Source organism: Oryx dammah, unplaced genomic scaffold, assembly GCF_014754425.2.
Source record: "Oryx dammah isolate SB20612 unplaced genomic scaffold, SCBI_Odam_1.1 HiC_scaffold_22, whole genome shotgun sequence".
Classification (NCBI taxonomy): Eukaryota; Metazoa; Chordata; class Mammalia; order Artiodactyla; family Bovidae; genus Oryx; species Oryx dammah.
In genome coordinates this window covers 4,393,694-4,412,137 of record NW_024070206.1, presented here as the reverse complement: position 1 = coordinate 4,412,137, position 18,444 = coordinate 4,393,694, and the positions used below count along the sequence as shown (strand labels likewise).

Below are 18,444 nucleotides of genomic sequence, written 5' to 3'. Positions count from 1 at the left end.
TGTGCTCTTGTAGACATATTAGGTGGAGAAGGCAATGGCACCCCACTCCAGTACTCTTGCCTGGAAAATCCCATGGACGGAGGAGCCTGGTAGGCTGCAGTCCATGGGGTCACAAAGAGTCGGACACGACTGAGCAACTTCACTTTCACTTTTCACTTTCATGCATTGGAGAAGGAAATGGCAACCCACTCCAGTGTTCTTCCCTGGAGAATCCCAGGGACGGGGGAGCCTGGTGGGCTGCCGTCTATGGGGTCGCACAGAGTTGGACACGACTGAAGCGACTTAGCAGCAGCAGCAGCAGCAGACATATTAGGAAAGTACTAAATTACTAATCCTGGGGAAGGCGAGATCCAGCACACATTCTGAGAACAAGTATCTGGGTGAATACATGCATCTTACACTTTGTATCTAAAGATGAGTTTAATTAAACAGAACGTTATAACAGGATGTGTGAGTGCTGATGGGAAATGGCCTGACATTTCGAAAGCCCCCTCCAGCTACAACAGCATCATCTACGTCAGTGCGACAGCTCAGGCCAGTGATGGAATTCACATTTTCTCTCGATGTAGCAGTTGGATGCATCTGGAATCCTCGAGGTTAGAAGGCGGTTGGCGAGGGACAGGGCTGTGGACAGAGTCTGCAGGGGAGCAAGTCTGCCACACGGCAACGCAGAGACAGACACATAACGTGAGGGTGTGCAAAGGCTACAAAGAGGGACTTCTTTGAGACTGACAGTGGATCCAGTCTCCCTTAAGTCTGGTCGCCAAGCCGGCTCTGAAACCATCTCAGGGAAGACAGCAGGTGATGGTTTTGGAAGCAGCTCAGAGAACAGGCGGTAGGGAAAAAGACGGTCACGTCCCTCCGCAGGCTGTGCGTTCCCTCCGGCGTGTTTTTAGATTTCTCCCCACGAGGTGGTGCGCTGCCAGCCAGTGACTGTTAGTTAACAGGAGACGTTAGCTCTTCTTTTCTGCCGGGCTCCCAGAGGCCGCCTTCTTCACGGCTGGGGCACTGGGCTGAATCTTGCTCCGCCCGATGCTCGGCTTCTTCTGCTTCTGGCTGTTGTCCTGAAGCGACTTCAACCCCAGCATTTTACAGTACTTGTTACACTGGTGGAGGGCTTTAAACTGATCAATGAAGGTCATGGAACAGTTGCCTTTAAATCCTTTGTACCTGTGAGTTTGGGTGGAAGGAAACAATTCTTTAAAAAAAAAAAATCAGGACCCTTCACCAGTATTAAAAGAAACATTTCAACGGGGAAACTCCTGGTGTGCAGAAAATATATTTTATTTCTGTGTGCGTTTGTACTAAGTCACTTCAGTCGTGTCCGACTCCTTCGACCCCATGGACTGCAGCCTGCCAGGCTCCTCTGTCTGTGGGAGTCTGCAGGCAAGCAGACTGGAGTGGGTTGCTGTGCCTTCCCTCCCGGGGATCTTCCCAGTCCAGGGATCGAACCTGCAGCTCTTGAGTCTCCTGCACCGGCGGACAGGTTCTATACCACTATCGCAACCTGGGAAGCCCATATTTATTCCCACCGTGGGCCAGAACGGCCAAGGGTTGACACGACTATTGACAGAAGAAACAAAAGCTGTGCAGTGAATGAAGACCACGAGCCGCTGGCGTGGGCAGCAAAGACCGAAGATTGCGACGAGACGGATGTCCTAGGGGTTGACCGTTCTGCTGTGTCAGCATCTTTAAGATTTCAATTGGAGGATAATTGCTTTTCAGTGGGGTGCTGGTTGCTGCCATTGGACACCAATCAGCCGTGAGCATACGCTTATCCCCCCTCCCCCCCACCCCCATCCTCCCCTCCAGGTCACCAGAGGGCACGGAGCTGAGGTCACCGCGCTGAGCCGTGGCTTCCCACAAGCTCGTGTACAGGCGACGGTGTATGCGTGTCCGTGATCTGCTCTCAGTCCGTCCCACCCTCTCCTCCCCTGCTGTGTCCACAAGTCCATGCTCCACATCTGAGTCTCTCTATTCCTGCCCTGCAGCTAGGCTCATCAGTGCCAATTCTGCAGATTCCATACACAGCCCTTTGCTTTTTAGTCAGAGTGACCAGTGCTGGACCATCTCCATAAAAATCTGAAGATCTCTTGGTGATCTGAATCACCCCTCCATCCCACCCAGAGGTTCTGAATGAAGACATCTTGGAACTTTGTGGCTGGAAGAAATTGAATTTAGACCCTGGAGAAGGAAATGACAACCCACTCCAGTATTCTTGCCTGCAGAATCCCATGGACAGAGAAGCCTGGAGGGCTACTGTCTATGGGGTCGCAAGAGTCAGACACAACTTAGCGACTAAACCACCACCAACGTGTCACTGAAGGAGTGCAGGCTGGGCGGCCAGCCTGAGACGACAGAGCAGGTGGGTGCAGCCCTTGGAGTCTGCGATGGTGATGCTGCGCTTCTCCCCGGGAGGAGAAGAACCTGGAACTTTGTGTCTGGCAGCTCCCAGAGGGACCATGCTAGCCTCCAGCCTGGGGTGGTCTTGGGGCTCTTCCTCCTAGCTGGGACATTTCATATTCAAATCGGCAAAGACTATGCTCTCACAGCTCGATTTTTGGAGCTGAGTGTCCTCCTGGGTGGACAAGTCCCCAGGCCCCCACAGACCCTGAAGATCCAGCAGGAGTGGGCTGAAGGGCTGCTGAGAGGAGGATGAAAGGAGAAAATCCATACAAACCACCCAGGGCAACGCATGACATGCAGAGGATGCTATTCCATTGATGTCGGCCAGGCTGTGTTATAATTGTCAGTGTTCTAACTGGTGCAGCTGGTGGGGGCTTTGTGTGGAGGCGATGCTGGAGCTGAGATGGAAAGATCTGAGATTTGCTGAGGGAGGCAGGGGCGTGGGTGGCATAGGAGACCATCGACAATTCTCGGGGCCCAGTGCAAACTGAGAACACGGGTTCCCTGGGCAGTAATTAAGACTTTCAAGATGACAACAGCCGAACGTGCGTTAAACGAAGCTCAAGAGTGGGGACTTGTGCAACTGCACAGGCTGCCTGCCTAGGGAACTGGTCCTGCTGGGTGTGAGTGAGTTCTGGCCGAGTTTGATTAATCAGGCCAAACACAGATCAACAGAAGGAAGCCTGCAAGGGCTGGCTTCATGCTGAGTCTGTAGCTAATACGATTCAAGAAGCTGGGCCTCCTTCATTTGCGGGCAGAAACCATAAAGGGCAACAAACTGAAATGAATGGGCTGGGCTGGTGTCTTCTCCCCCAGGAAATCCAAGCTGGGTTTTAAGCTGTTCGGGGCGTGAAAGGTTTCTTTTTATTTCTGAAGTTGAAGCATCAGTGAGTTGTTCCATTCAGCCTGCCCCTTCTTCCTCCCTGTGGGGGGACTGGCTCTTCCCCGCCTCCCTGGGGGCCCACAGTCTATTTTCTTGTGAAAAATGACTCAGTTTTTAAAAGTCAAGTTCCTCCATTGGAAGAAAAGTCAGCCCAAGACAGGTGCTGACTCTAGCAGGGTAGGAAAAAAAAAAGCCACTGCCAAGCATGTCATCTGGCCTGAGTTTCCATGGTGCCTGAACATCCATCCCCTGGAGGGATGCAAGGGCCCCTAGACCTGTGACTGTCAGATGGGATGCTTGTCTCATGCTGATAAACTGAGCTTCCCAAACTGGGATGATCAAAGCCAAGGGCAGCTTCCCTCGTTAAGCACGTTAGAAACAAGTCACAGTCATCTGTCTAAGGCTGTCTCGACGCTTGCTTGTAAACACTGACAACAACTACTCTCTGCAGAGAAGAATCACTAATTCATACCGTGACCTCCCAGAAAAGTCACTAGTCACTTCAGCCCAACCTGGCAGCCAAGTGTGTGATGCTGTGTAACAAGCAAGCCCTTATAGCGATATAATGGTTCCCACCTCTGAAATGGGAAATGGCTGAGTCCGAACAAAGGAGCTGAACTTCTGGGCAGCCCAGCTCTGTCGGCCTTCTTCAGTACCCCTGGGAACCCTGCTATCTTCCCAGGAATGTCTAACCTTTAGAGTCCTCGGGGAAAGTCAGAGTAGGCAGCAGAGACTGGGGCTGATTTTGTTTGCAGAAGGCCACGTGCACGCAGGGCACGACTCTAGCGTGAAAGCAGCTTTGCTCAACCAAGGAGGCCCTTCACTCAGCCCCCAGCTCCTTTCAAGCCCCAGCTTGAGTGCACATCTGCGGAGCCTCCCCGGCCCTCTGACACCATAAGACAGCATCTCTCCAGATTTTCCTTCTATCTCTGTGAGAACTACAACCAGTTCTCAGAATTCAGGGTACACCCTTCTGTGTACAGACTGTGATCTCTCCCAGGACACTAGTTTATGCTCAGAATACCTGTCTGGGGAGGCTTTCCAATAAAGGTCCAGGGAACGGATGAATGGATGCTGGCCCCATCCTCAGAGCTAACTGACCTCAGCCCAGGGCGTCTCCAGATCGTATTGCTAAACTTCCCATTCTCTCTCCATCTAATTTTGGACCCTCACCTGGGCCTCCCAGGTAATACAGGATGTCCCACCCCTAGCCATCTCAGTTTGTCTATTTTTGCTGCCTAGCATCTGCAGGCAGAAAAGGCAATGGCACCCCACTCCAGTGTTCTTGCCTGGAGAATCCCAGGGACGGCAGAGCCTGGTGGGCTGCCGTCCATGGGGTCGCACAGAGTCGGACACGACTGAGTGACTTAGCAGCAGCATCTGCAGGATTAAAAGCCTGTCTCCTTTTACAATTTGGTCTCTATCTCAGCCAGGGATGCTGGGCTTCTATTTGACCTCTTATTCTCTCAGACATAGTTTCTTAGGAGAAAAATAAGCAAAAAAATAAGACTTAGTTGCTTAGGGGGAAAATAGGGCCACATTCTTTATGTTTTTAGACTGCTGAACCCAAAGTTTTTCAAAGGACATGAGTTCAATCACTGCAAGCAGGTGTACACCCAAGAGGTAGGAAGTACAGGCTCTCCTGCTTGTGGTCCACCGGAGGCCCTGTGTGCCAGACACCCCCCTCAGCACTGGGGGGGGGGGCACACCTCTATCATCACCACACCTCCCTTGTCAGGTCCCCAGGGCAGACACTCGCCACTGTTGTTCTTGTGGGATGGATGTAGTGGAGTAAACAGTACCCTCCTAAGGTCATGTCCTTCCTAGAACCTCAGGATAGAGCTTTATTCGGAAACAGTGGCATCGCAGATGCCATGAAGATAAGGTCATTCCGGAGAAGAGCGGGGCCTTATTCCCATATTCCTGGTGTCTATTGAGAAGATAGAGACACACTGGGAGAGTAGCAAGGGGCAAGGCAGGCAGGACGGGGGCCGCATGCCTACAAGCCAAGGAATGCCGAGGATGGTACAAGTCTGGACCAAGGAGAGAGGAGGGGACCTTCTCCCTCAGGGCTCCGGGAGAGACCAGCGCAGCCGATGCCCCGATTCTGAACTTAAGACTTCAGAGCCAGGAAAGGACACATTTCTATTGTTTCAAGCTCCCTGGTTTGTGGCTGACTCATCATAGAAGCACAAGGAATCTAACACAAAGGAAAAAATAATAACCTTGCACTTGAGAACTCTCTCACACGTTTCTACTTTTAGACACCTTAGTCCTATTGAATTTTATTAACAATCTTCTTTATCCTTATCCTAAAATCAGTATAATTTTCTGTCCGTCACTTTAGCTCATCCATCTTCTCTCTCATGATCTCCAGGCATGGAACAATTATTCTGCTGAACGTCACCCGATAGAGTCTTTTCTTAAATATCTTGCCCCTTGGATGGAAGTGGGGCACACAGATCACTCAAGGGCCGTGTTCACGTGCTGGTTAGGATTCAGCAGGTCTGGGGTGGGGTCCGAAATCCCATGTTTCTATTAATAACTAGCTCTGAACTCCCACTGATGCCACTGGCCCAGGGTCCCCTTTGGAGGAGCAAGGAGATAAACTAAAGTGTGAATGATCTCACATCATCCTCAACTTCAGAAACATCTTTAAATTGGAACACAGATCTCTTTCACTCCTGACATTTCCTTCCTGACATTTCCTCATAAACATCGCTCTGTCGTGATCCACTTCCAGAGGAGCTAGGAAGCTGTTTATTTCTATGTCCTGCCTGTACTCCACACAGCCTTATCCCACACTTCGCCGTTTAGTAACGTGCCGGCCGTGGGTCTGTCGTGAAGGGCTCTTACCATGCTGAGCTGTGTTCCCTGCACACCCACTTTGGCAAGAGTTTCTTTTTAATCATGAAGGATACCGAATTTTATCCAGTGCTTTTTCTGCATCTATGATCATGTGTCTTTTGTCTGACACGGACTCGTTTGCATATGTTGAGCCATGCTTGTGACCCGGGAATGACCCCAACTTGACTGTGGTGCCTGATCCTCCTGACAGCTTGTGGGATTTGCTTGGCTAGCATTTTGTTGAGGGTTACACAGATTAGTTCAACACTTCCTATGTGTAGGAATCATGCTAGGCTGGCTTCCTCCTTAAAAACAATTCCTCTTTCTTCTCATGTTGATTATGGATGGTGCGGCCTTCCAGGCTCATACCAAGTCGACAGCAAAGCCGGCTTCTCCTTCGACTTAGCAGGACTTCCCTGTACAATTTTCTGCCTCCAGACACCTGGAGACGGGAGAGGGGTGGAGACGGGAGAGGGGTGGAGCCAAGCTGCAGAAACCGCCACCCCTGGCTGAAGGGAAGAAATTAAGGTTCTTGTTGGGCTTAATAAAGGACATGTCTAAAGACGATTTGGTGAGACAAGAAAAACCTACAGAGAATTCCCACAGGTTGGTAACCCCTTTAGAAGCCAGCCAGAGCTATTTATAACAGAGGCTTTAGTTTGAGAGCCTTTCTGAAGAAGGGTTTAATTTTTTAAGGAACGGCCAGGAGGACAGGGTGGAGAAGGAAACGGCATTCCGCTCCAGTGTTCTTGCCTGGAGAATCCCGTGGACAGAGGAGCCTGGCGGGCTGCCGTCTATGAGGTCGCACAGAGTCGGACACAACTGAAGCGACTTAGCGGCAGCAGGCTGAGGATGTAGGGAAAGAACTGAAATAAACCGCTAGTTGGAGGCAGGGGAGCGTCTCTGTGTGAAATGAAACCAGGGCTGGATGTACAAACAGGCGGAACAGGCTGTCGCCCGCGAGTAAAAGGAGGGACACCAGGGGGCGCCCACGGGAACCATCTAGCGATGCCTGCCGCTCCATCAACACCCTCGGGGTCTTCATGTGTGTTCCTTCGCTTCTTCACTGGGCAACAGCTGCCTGGCAGACACTGCAGGGCGTTAAACAGGATTAAATAAAGGGTCGTGGCTCTTTTCCAGAAAGCTGGCTATCTTGCATAGGAAACAGAAGTGTGAACAAATAAAAAAATATTATGCTGTGATGAAGGGCTACGTTAAGGCAGGGATCTGATTTTCCCCCCACTGCCTGGTGGGTCCTAAGGCTGTCACGGAGGACTAACAGCTCTGGCTTTACCTGGCGAGGGGATGGGTGAAAGTTCAGAGAATGTTCTGAGCAAAAGCAGGCATCCTGGGGAGATTTGAGGCCAGAGGCCACTTGTAGAAGATCATAAGCCACTCTATGCTGTTCATCCTGGGAGTAATCAGTGCTTCCCAAAGTATGTTCCTGGGGTCTCACAAGATGCTTTAAAAAAAAATCTGTGGTGTAAATATTATGAAAAATGCCATATAATCTCTCCCCTTGCCTCCCTGGGCACTAGAACGACACTACACATCAGCTCTTTAAAGACCCTGTGAAGTCTCACACTAAAGACACTACCTTTATTTTTCCAAGTCAGGGTTTCCTCAGATTATTTGACAACGGCAATCTGAAAAATGCTGCTGTAAAACTCCTGGTTTCTTTGAGGTTGAGGATGGGTGGCTCAGCTGTAAAGAATCAGCCTGCAATGAAGGAGACTGGGGTTTGATGCCTGGGTCAAGAAGATCCCCTGGAGAAGCGAAAGGCTACCCACTTGTTTTCTTGGGCTTCCCTGGTGGCTCAGACGGTAAAGAATCTGCCTGCAACGCGGGACACCTGGGCTCCATCCCTGGGTCCGGAAGATCCCCTGGAGGAGGGCATAGCAACCCACTCCAGTATTCTTGCCTGGAGAATCCCATGGACAGAGGAGCCTGGTGGGCTACAGTCCATGGGGTCGCAGAGAGTCGGACACGACTGAGCGACTAAGCACAGCGCGCACACACATGTGTAACAGGCGTTGCATTCTGCGCTGGTCTCCCAGCTGCCCTCTTCCCTCTGGACCTCAGCACCCACCCCCTACAAACACCTCGTCGAGCCACCCCGTCCCCCGCCTGTCAGAGCCTCCAGGAGTCATTCCTGCTTCTCCTGGGCCCGGGGCCTCCCGGCTGTCCCACACAGGCGGGAAGGCCCCGCGCCCCTGGGAACGCAGGCCGGCTGCTTCCCTCCGAGCCGCCCCGCCCGCTGCCCTTCCGGCGCCTCCGCAGCCTCCCTCGGGCCGCTGCCAGAGCAAGAGCCACGCTGCCTCCATGGAAACCAGCCCGGGCACTGTCTTCCCTGACACCCAACCCCAGCTGGGGGAAAAGCGGAAGCTCAGAGGGGAAAGGGGGCTGCAGCCGACCCCCATCTGGTTCTCTGCTGCTGGTGGGGCCGGCGAGCAGCCGCGCTCACGAGGTGCCTGTGCAGAAAGGCTCAGAAGGGCTTCCCGGGGCAGGTCCCGGAGCCCCCCGGGGTGGGGATCCTCTCCTCCGCACGTCCTCTGCTCTGGTCCGGTTCTGCAACGCCCCCTCCCCCCTGCGCCTTCCCCTTGGCCTTCAGACCCACTCACACCCCATGCCTCTTTCCAGCAGCAGCTCCCTCCTCTACCCCCGAAACCAGAGCAGCATCACTGCTATTTGCTTAGACCCTCCTGGAGACACCGTGAGTTCCTTCCAGACAGTCCTGGTCTTCACCAAGCCCTACTGGCCCAGGCGCTGTGACCCCAGCTCTCTTAGCCATCACCTCCTCCTGGTTCATTCCACCCCCCTCCAGCATCCACCCACTGATCTGCAGGGGCGATCTCGAGTCCAGTCTCTCCAGATCTTTCCGTGTAGACTTGTCTTTGCATCTGGAAATGACGAGGAGCCTGGCTGTGCTCCGGGCAGTGGGGTAACTAGTGAGCAGAGCTGGGGAGCGCGAGGAGCCCTCTGCTCCAATTCCAGTCACTCCATGGTCCTTTACAAGGTTTGGGGAGAGTCTGCTGGACTGCCAACATTACTCCCGCTCTGTGGATGGAGTCTGGGTCCTCCTGGCTGACTTCTCAGCCCAGGAGACTCTCAATACACACTAGGACCCCTGCTCGTGCTGACACTGGCAAAAAAAAAAAAAAAAAAAACTGTGAAAATAAGTGTTCCTGTCGGGCCTCCAGGCCACCTTGATGGCAAAGACTGGCCAAATAGGTCAGACGCTGGCCACCCAGCTCTGCTACATAAGGGCTTGGCTGGATTTGAGACGGGATTCAGGCTGCTTTCCAGAGGAGACCACGGTGGCAGGACCCGATGGCAGGTGTCTGGTATCCAAGGTGTGTGAAAGCGCCTTTATCAGGCCCCTTAGGCCGGGGAGGCTGGTCCTCTGAAGCCTGGCACTGGGGAGTCAGCTAGAGCACTGGGATCTACTGCGACGCGGCCTGCTGCGCAGGGCAACGAGGAGGTCAGGGGAGTCTGATCTGAGCCCCTCGTTCCTCCCCTCCTGGCAGACTCACGCGTTACAGTAGAGTCTGCCCAGGGTCACCACACGCACACACACACACACACAGAGCACATGACCCCATACCCATGGGACCACACCCTCAAGCTTGTTCTAAGTGTGTTTCTCCAGTGTCAGAGCCCACCCTCTTCCGCCCACAAGTTCGTTTCAGCCCTTCTTCCCCGGGCACCGGGGTGTCTTGGCATTGAGTCTGGGTTAAGCACCCCCGGGTGGTGTCACCCCCAAATGCAGAGCTCCCTGGGGGCTGCTCTTGGCTGGAGGGCAGAGTGCTTTTTCTGGAAGTCAGCTGACTATGGGAGGCTGTGCTGATTTTTTGGGCTCCATGGCTCACGGGGCGTCACACTGACACCAGGAGGGCCTGGTTCCCTAAGGGAACTGCCTTCACCATGTGTCTGCCGTGATGCGGGGTCTTGTTCCCCCACGGCTGCCCCTCTGCAAGAACGAGCCGTTCGTGATTCTGCCCAGCCCTGGCTCCTGGGTCAGGGACTCCGACACACGCTACGATCCTGCGGGCCTGACACTGGCTGACCGCCTGGTGGCCACAGAGAGGGGGTCGTCTGTGCCTATTTATAGCGACCCTAGTTTAGTGCAAGGCTCACTGCCTCGGAAGAAATCTGTCCAGGGTTCTTTTCTTTGTCTTTCACCAACATGAAGCGGGCTTTGGGGCAGAGATTACAGAGGACAAAAGCTTGGCTCTGCCGCCCTCTACTGGCTGGACAGCAATATTGCCTTCTCCCCAGAAACAGTGGGCGGACGGGGGCCAGGTGTGCGTTTGCAGGACCCACTGAGACAGCTGCGGCTCTGTTCCCAGCAGGTGCTGGTTTACACGGACTTTGATTAGGTTAAATTTCTGAGTCTTATATTACGGAACTAGGCATTTTTCCTTCTCGCCCTGCAGAGAACTCTAAATGGCTGAGCAATTTTCAAGTCAGAAATATGTTTGACAGTGGGGTTAGTATCTTTGGTCTGCCTAGAAGATGGATCATTAGATGTTGAAGCAATCCGACTTGCCACACGTTGTAACATGAAGTTTTGGCACTCAACATTGCTGAAGGAGTGTGGGGGTATGAAGTGTTCCAGGAGAATATTCCATGCTTCAGTGTTAAGGAGTTGCATCGGAATAAGTCATAATGGTTCCCTATTTTCTTTTATAATATTATAAGCAGTCTTAAAATACTCTCACACTTCCTGGCATCACTAAACAAGAGAATAAGTCAGGTTTCATTTACTGAGGTGTCTACAGCCAAATATATGGTTCTGGTTGAGACACGGAATTTCTTTTAACGAGCTAGTAGTTCCTCTTTCCGCAAAACATCCTGACCACCAGCCAAGAAAGCGTGGAGCCTAAATTTGGGAGATCTTTTAAGCTTCTGGTTTAAAGGTATTACTGACCATTGTTAAAGTCAGATTTGCCTCGTCACCGTTTCTCCCGTCCATGTCTGGGGTTCTTTTCAACATGATTAAAAGAACACATGTAACGATGCCCACACGAAGCACTGCTTCTCAGGATGGGGGCGCCCCGTCCCCAGGCTTCAGTAGAGCAGGCAAACTGGCCATCTGCCACACGGAGGCAGGAAGCCAGCCCTGGGAGCTTGCTAAGAATAAAGAGAAGGTGCCTGGGGCCTGGCCACATCTCTTGCTCTCTGGAGCCTCTGACACCCACCAGGCTCCCAGCCTTTCTCTCCCCCATTCGAGACCGTGTCCCACATGGACTTTTGTCTGTTTACGCTGCCTTTGGCTTGAAATCCTTCCCCGAATCTCTCGCGTTGACTGCCCAGGCTCCCTTATGCAGCTCTGACTTTTCCTCGAGTTCCTTCAGCAGAATCTCGCCTCCTGGCCCTAGGGACCCCTTGTAGCCTGTGATCAGGCAGCCCCCTTTCCCTGCACCTCCTGCTCTGTCCTTGGGAAGAAAGAAGACGGGATGACACAGCCCCCAGGGACCTCCAAAGAGACCTCCCAAACCCTGTGCCTTGTATTCTGATCAGAGAAGATTCCTCTTTTGTTAGTTTTTTCAAGCTGAGCTAAGAAACATTTCTTTAGAGAAAAAAAAAGTGACTGCAAAAGTTTAAATAAAAGGTTTTTAAAGACACAATGGACAAGATGATCTAATACTCCTAATAGCTAATATTTCTCAGACATTTCAGAATTCCCTTCTCTCTCACCCCCTCTTCAGGGAGGAGGCAATAAGTAACACTTAAGAGACAACATTTTGCCCTGGGTGCCAGCTCTCGGCTCTAATGGGTGCTGGGCAGCTGTCCCAGGCCAGATAAGTCACATTAAAGCTGAGAACAAAACCAAAGGGATTGGATTTCTTTTTTAAATTACGAGAAAAAAAAAATATATGGTCCAGGTTCCTGGAAGTTGTTAAGATGTTTTTTAAAAGACATCATAAATCATCACTCTTATGCTTGTCTTAGTTTTTGAAACTTCTTGGGCAGGTTTCTGCTTTGTTTTGGTGGAAAGTGGTTCCAAATAATGGTATGGAATTCGCCTACTCTGAGGTCAGGCTGGGGCATGAGCCGAGGAAGGAGACCCACTGTTTATCAAGCACATGCTGAGGCTCAGGGATGGGATGCAGATGAGCTGGGGGATGCTCAGGACCAGCCTGGGTCCCTATCTGTGCCTCGGTGGCTTTGAGAACATTGGGGCTCACGTCCACAGAGCCGGTGAGACAAGAACCCGGCACTCAAAGCAGGTCTGCGTGATGCCTGGATCTGCCATATCCTACAAAGGACACGATGCCTGTGAAGGAAGGCTCTAACTTGGGAAATTCTTCTGAGGTCCAGGAAAATCTCTCCGTAAATAAATATGAGCACCGTACATTTTCTGAGTGGGGAAACTCGCTCAGGACAAATAACTGGACAGGATGCTAGGATGGCAGGCATGAAATGATACTGCCCTGGGCAAACCAGGATGCACGGCCATCCCTTTCATCACTCGGGCCAAATGTCTATGACGCCAAGAAGCAAGGTTACCAATAGGAGAATCAGAAGTAGGTGGCAGGACCAAGATCTGAACCCAAGTCTTAAAAAAAAAAAAAAAAATCCCTGCTCTCACTACATCATAGCCACCCCCCATGACATACACTCTTGACAAGCCCACGGCCAGGACCCACGTCCCCGACTCATAGACAGGGCTCTGACCAGCAGTGGTGGGTGCAGCACGGAGATCGTTCTACCTCAAAATGCTATTATCCTGAGCAGAAACACAGTCAAGCTGCTTCTTTGTTCTAAAGCCAGATTAAAAGCTTCTGTGTAGTTGCTGAGAACTTCATGAATCAGACTTGTTGATCTGGAGGTTAGAAGAGTGTTCCCCTTTCTACTTTTCTCATATCCCTTGTTCTCTCCATCCTTCATATACTAATTGAAAATTGTACTTGTTAAAGGACTGCCAATGCCAATGGTCTGAAATCACCAGAAAGCTCAAGTAAATACCTTACTCCCAGCTGTAGGAGAGTGAGCTATGTCAGTTCTGCTGTTTGATCGTCTGTGTTTCTGATGCTTTGAGATCTGCAGCTTTGCAGGCCCCTATGGCGGCTCCCCCTGCCAGAGTCAGCCAATTCCTAGAGACAACAACTGGCCTTCTAGAACGCCTCGCATAGGCCAGTCAACCAGCCTGCAGCCCACTCCCACTATCTGCTCTACCGGGTCTCACACTCTGGGCCCCCTGCCCCAGTCACCACAGGGCAGGCACCAGGCAACACCACCCAGGCCCACACCCCAGAGCCTCCCGGAAGTTTACAGACAACCCAAGTCCAAGCTCTCACCCAGGTTTTCCCCTCCCCTCCTTCTGCCTGACTGACCCTGGAGCCTCCCTGTGTGGCCCCCCGCCGTGGTCTGGCAAGCCCCTTCCTCTCGGGAACTGAGTAACAAACACTCTTCAGTGACGACTGTCTCCTGCTCTGTCGGCTTCGTCATGCCTGAACCATGAAAGAGCCTCGCTGTAAAACACAAGCCACCCTTCTAAAGCCCACCTGCCCCCAGTACGTGTCCCCTGCTTACAAAAGTCCTAGTCCACGCAGACGTCAGCAGTGGGAGAAAGCCCGGCAGTTCCAACCCAGAGCTCTGTTTTCACAAAGGAGCACAGACAGACAGCTTTCTCCTCACTGGTCATCAAGCAAAGCAGGGAAGAGAGACCGTTTTTTCAAGAGATACCCCAGTAAAACATGATCTTAGGGCCATCTGGGCACTGCTCACCCCATAGTGAGCAAAGCGATACCCGAAGTTAGGAAATCAACACCATTGATAACGACCAGAGTCATCAATCATAGCCCTTCCATAGTCATCTGCCCTTTAATCAGTCACCACCATGGGAGTTTGGGAGCTGCCTAAAATACTCAGTATTTGGTGCAGAGTACAGGGGAAAAATACAGGTTTCCCAGGTGGTGCTAGTGGTAAGGAGACAGAGATGCAGGTTCCATCCCTGGGTCGGGAAGATCCCCTGGAGGAGGGCATGGCAACCCACTCCAGTATTCTTGCCTGGAGAATCCCGGGGACAGAGGAGCCTGGCAGGCTTTGGGCCATAGGGTTGCAAAGAGTCGGACATGACTGAAGCAACTTAGCACACACGTGGGGAAAATACATTAAAAATATACAAGTTGAATTCACTGCATTCAACTGCACAAATTTTTAAAAGAAGCTAATAGTCAAAATATTAAGTGTAGAAAAATGGAATATTCCTAGTGAAAAACAATTCCCAATAATGCTGGCGTTCCTCTCCGCCCATGGCACTCCTGCAGATCATTAATTTTGAAATATATTTAGAGTTATTTGTTTCAAAGTTAGGAAACCACATGTGTCTCCTTGGGAGAATGAAGTCCATAAATATTTTAGATAAGTGACAGAAGTGAACGAATTCATCCCATGAGCATCTGTCATCCACGGTTGGGACACAAAATTGCCTCTGCCAGAAGGTGTTTGGAAACCCAGAGTTGAGTGACAGGCACTAGATTTTTTTTTTTTTACTCACCCTTTAGCCTCTGTTGCTATGCCAACGTCGGTTAACTTCATGCCTACACCTACAGGAACAGAGAGCAGAGACAGCATGTGTTACCCGGGGCTCCTCGGAAGAGAGCGACCACGCATTCACGGGGTGGGGGGGGGCAATCCCAGCCCCGTCTTGTCCCTCAGCAGCAGTGGACAGCATCCCAGGTGTGCCTCCAGCCTATGGGACCACAGTAGGGAAGGCGGGCTTTGGGGGCAGCCAGCCAAAGCACACACCCAGGGAAGCTGTCCTCTGCCTGCCTGGCACACATCTTTGCGGGAGCAGGGGGCCTGGCACCGGCCCCAGAGGTCTCTCCCCAGAGACGCTCTGCTGTGGGCCTAGGTCTATTCTGTACTCTTCAATGAGAGTGGAAGCCCTCGTCCAAGAGGAAGTGGGCTGAGTGTGGCCTGGGTGGACCAAGTTCAATAGTGAGAGGGTTCAAGACCAGCATCTGTTCAGTTCAAGGCCAGGCTCCGGACCTACACCTTCCCATCTCCATAAAGACAGCCTCTGAGTCAGGATAGAAGATTTATCTGGGCCGGCTTTAGATCCAGGGAAAATCTCTCGAGTTATGTGTAGACTTTTTAGCCACTGGACTGGAGATACAGACATGTGTCACCCATGGTCTAACCCTTTGATGCTTTTCCTAACTTCTATCCATTCAACCTGGGGTCCCCAACCTCCAGGCCATGGACCAGCACCTGCTGTCAGATCAGCGGTGGCATTAGACCAGAAATAAAGTGCACGATAAATATAATGCGCTTGAATCATCCTGAAACCAACCCCCACCCCCGCACCCCCTGGTCCATGGAAAAACTGTCTTCCATGAAATTGGTTCCTGGTGCCAAAAAGGTTGGGGGCCGCTGCATTAAAGCATCGGAAGTTGGGCGGGGGGTGGGGGGGAGGGCAGGTGGAGCAAACCAACACCACAGCTCTGAGCATCCCACCCTGGGTCAGTGAAGAGCTCTGGGCATCCTTGTTAGAATCCTAAACACACAGGAACCTTCTTCATCTCCCCCAACCCCCAGCAGGAGCAGCTGGGACAACGGCTCGGGAACCGGGGATTCAAACAGAATGAAAGTCCTGTTGTGTTGCGAGGAGGAAAAGAGCAAGATTTCCGCCTTCCACCGTGGCGGGGTTGGGGGGTGGGGGTGGGGAGTGCCTCTCTCTCAAGCACCATCTTGTCTGGAAGGCAGTCCTCTCTGATGCCCAGAGTGTGGGTGACCTACAGCCTTTCCAGAATCTCCTTTCCAGACCAGACACCAACGCTGTTCCTTCCTCTGTAGGGTGGTGGCTGTGGGTACAGCTCCAGCTCCACAGACCTCTGCCGTAATCTCACCCACGCCATCTGATGGCTGGTCCTTAACAGCAGGGCATGGCGTCCACAGACCCTGAAGGGCTACAGTCCACAGGGTCGCAGAGTCGGACACAACTGAAGCGACTTGGCGTGCACATGTGGGCTCCATGGTGCCACGCCACCTGGGTCTCGCCTTCTCATCTCTGGCCCCCGACTCGTCCCGGCCAGGCCAGGCTGTGGCTAGAGGAACAGGTCAGGCCGGATGGCAACCTAGTTCCACAGTCTCTGTTCCTAGGAGTACTGCTCCCTGAGGCTCAGAAAAGCAACGGCTAAAGGGTTTGAGCTCTGATCCAGCAACACCTGCCTGGGCCGCGGTGAAGACACAGGCTGCGTGGCTGCTCAGGCTGGTCGGATAGACAGAAGCAAAGAGCCGCACTTCCCTGCAGGGCCCCTGGGAGCTGAGTTAGACACAGCACTTTGAGGGTGCCAGTAAGCATTCTAAAAGCCTCTTTCACTGTTGGCCACTAAAACGTGCCTCGTGCTTTCAAAGCTGTTCTCGACTAAAACATACGTAGAAATGCTTCCCGTGTTTTTTGTCATAGGAACTGTACTTGGGAAGGAAAAACACTAAATTGCAAAAGCCCTCTCTGGACATTTTGTTTCATAGAAAATGTTGTATTTAAAAATTACAGCTCTAAGCTGCAGAGAAGTCCAATTTTAAAGTCATTTGGCAAAAATGTCCTTGAGCTTGGGAATTGCTTTTCCTCGAGTCCCACAGTTACCAGCTGTCACCGATGCTGGAAAAGCAGAATATGATTTTCAAAAAGAAACCTCTCTCTCACTCGGCTTAATGATTTGCCAACAATTCAACCAAAGTTATTAAGGATCTCTATAGGACACTAATTTGGATTATGGTGTGCAGTTATTAAAGCGTGTCGGGGATGACAGTCATCTATGGGTTGTTTCCGATGGAAGGCAGAAGAAGGCAGTATCACAAGAACCCAGAATTTGAGTCCTTGGATTATCGGGCTGACAGCTTCTTAGGAATCACAGTGGTTTTGGTGCCTGCGGGCCTTGGGGCTAAATGGCAGGCTCACCTTTCACCCCACAAACCTGCAGGACTCGCCACAATCCCATCAACACGTGAAGGCAACCAGGGAGAAAATAAGAGTCAGAAAAAGCAATATTTGAGCTTGGGTTTGTTTGGGATTTTTTAAATCCTAATTCCAGAGTCTCAGCAAAACGATAAAACGTGGGACTTGCTTAGAGAACAGGTGTGTTACCTAGGGCCACAACGAAGATAATGGAAATCTTCCCCAGTAGCAGAGAGTAAAACACCCTTATGAGACACCGTGCCAACACTTTAAACCACACACGTCACCATAAGGTGATGTAAGGTTCCCCCTATAGCTGTTTACCAGTGCCTGGAAGGAAAGTTATGAGCAACCTAGACAGCATATTCAAAAGCAGAGACATTACTTTGCCGACTAAGGTCCATCTAGTCAAGGCTATGGTTTTTCCAGTAGTCATGTATGGATGTGAGAGTTGGACTGTGAAGAAGGCTGAGCGCCGAAGAATTGATGCTTTTGAACTGTGGTATTGGAGAAGACTCTTGAGAGTCCCTTGGACTGCAAGGGGATCCAACCAGTCCATTCTGGAGATCAGCCCTGGGATTTCTTTGGAAGGAATGATGCTAAAGCTGAAACTCCAGTACTTTGGCCACCTCATGAGAAGAGTTGACTCATTGGAAAAGACTGATGCTGGGAGGGATTGGGGGCAGGAGGAGAAGGGGACGACCGAGGATGAGATGGCTGGATAGCATCACTGACTCGATGGACACCACTCTTAGTGGACTCCGGGAGTTGGTGATGGACAGGGAGGCCTGGCGTGCTGCGATTCATGGGGTCGCAAAGAATCGGACACGACTGAGCGACTGAACTGAACTGAAGCAAAATTAGCCATGCACGAGGCGCTTTCCCCAGTGTAACCACCATATTTGACACAAAGTTTTTAACTCGGAAGGAGAAAGACAGGCGAGTCTGAGAGTGGCACGGACAGTTTGGGCAAGACAGCTGTCTGAAGACCATGTTTTGAGTGCATGGCAGCACCGTCTCTTCATGAGTGAGTGGTTAGGGCTGTCTTCAGCTTGCAGGTCAGCCTCCCCTGCGAATCTGAACACCGCACTCTCCAGCTGGCCTCAGAGGAGCCCCTCACAGCAGCCTTCAACATTAAGGGATACCTGGGAAGCCTTGCAAATTTGTAAGTGAGTTTTCGTGGAGAATGCTTGGGGTTCAGAAATAGCGTGCTGCAGCGGGGGAAGGAGAGGGTGGGACAAGCTGAGAAAGTGGCGTTGCCGTAAACACACCATCATGTGTCAGATGGTTAGTGGGAAGCTGCTCTATACACAGGAAACGCAGCCTTGCCCTCTGCGATGACGTAGAGGGGTGGGAAGGAGGCTCAACAGGGAGGAGACACATATGCTTAGAGCGG

The 18,444-nt window shown here is 51.7% G+C and overlaps 1 protein-coding gene across 2 annotated transcripts in view; it reads right to left on the bottom strand.

Annotated features, from left to right (window-relative positions):
* Positions 1 to 401: 401 nt before the first annotated feature.
* Positions 402 to 18,444, bottom strand: part of ALPK2 (alpha kinase 2) — an 87,240-nt gene continuing 69,197 nt past the window's right edge. Inside the window, exons 9-10 of one of the 2 annotated variants that reach the window (XM_040264300.1) lie at positions 14,643 to 14,691; positions 402 to 1,170 (exon numbers count right to left, since the gene is read on the bottom strand). In XM_040264300.1, the coding sequence (XP_040120234.1) occupies positions 954 to 1,170; positions 14,643 to 14,691 (266 nt within the window). In that variant the 3' untranslated portion in view covers positions 402 to 953. Of the gene's footprint in view, positions 1,171 to 4,420; positions 7,289 to 14,638; positions 14,692 to 18,444 lie in introns of those variants that run through there. The other variant, XM_040264301.1, reaches the window with a different exon arrangement.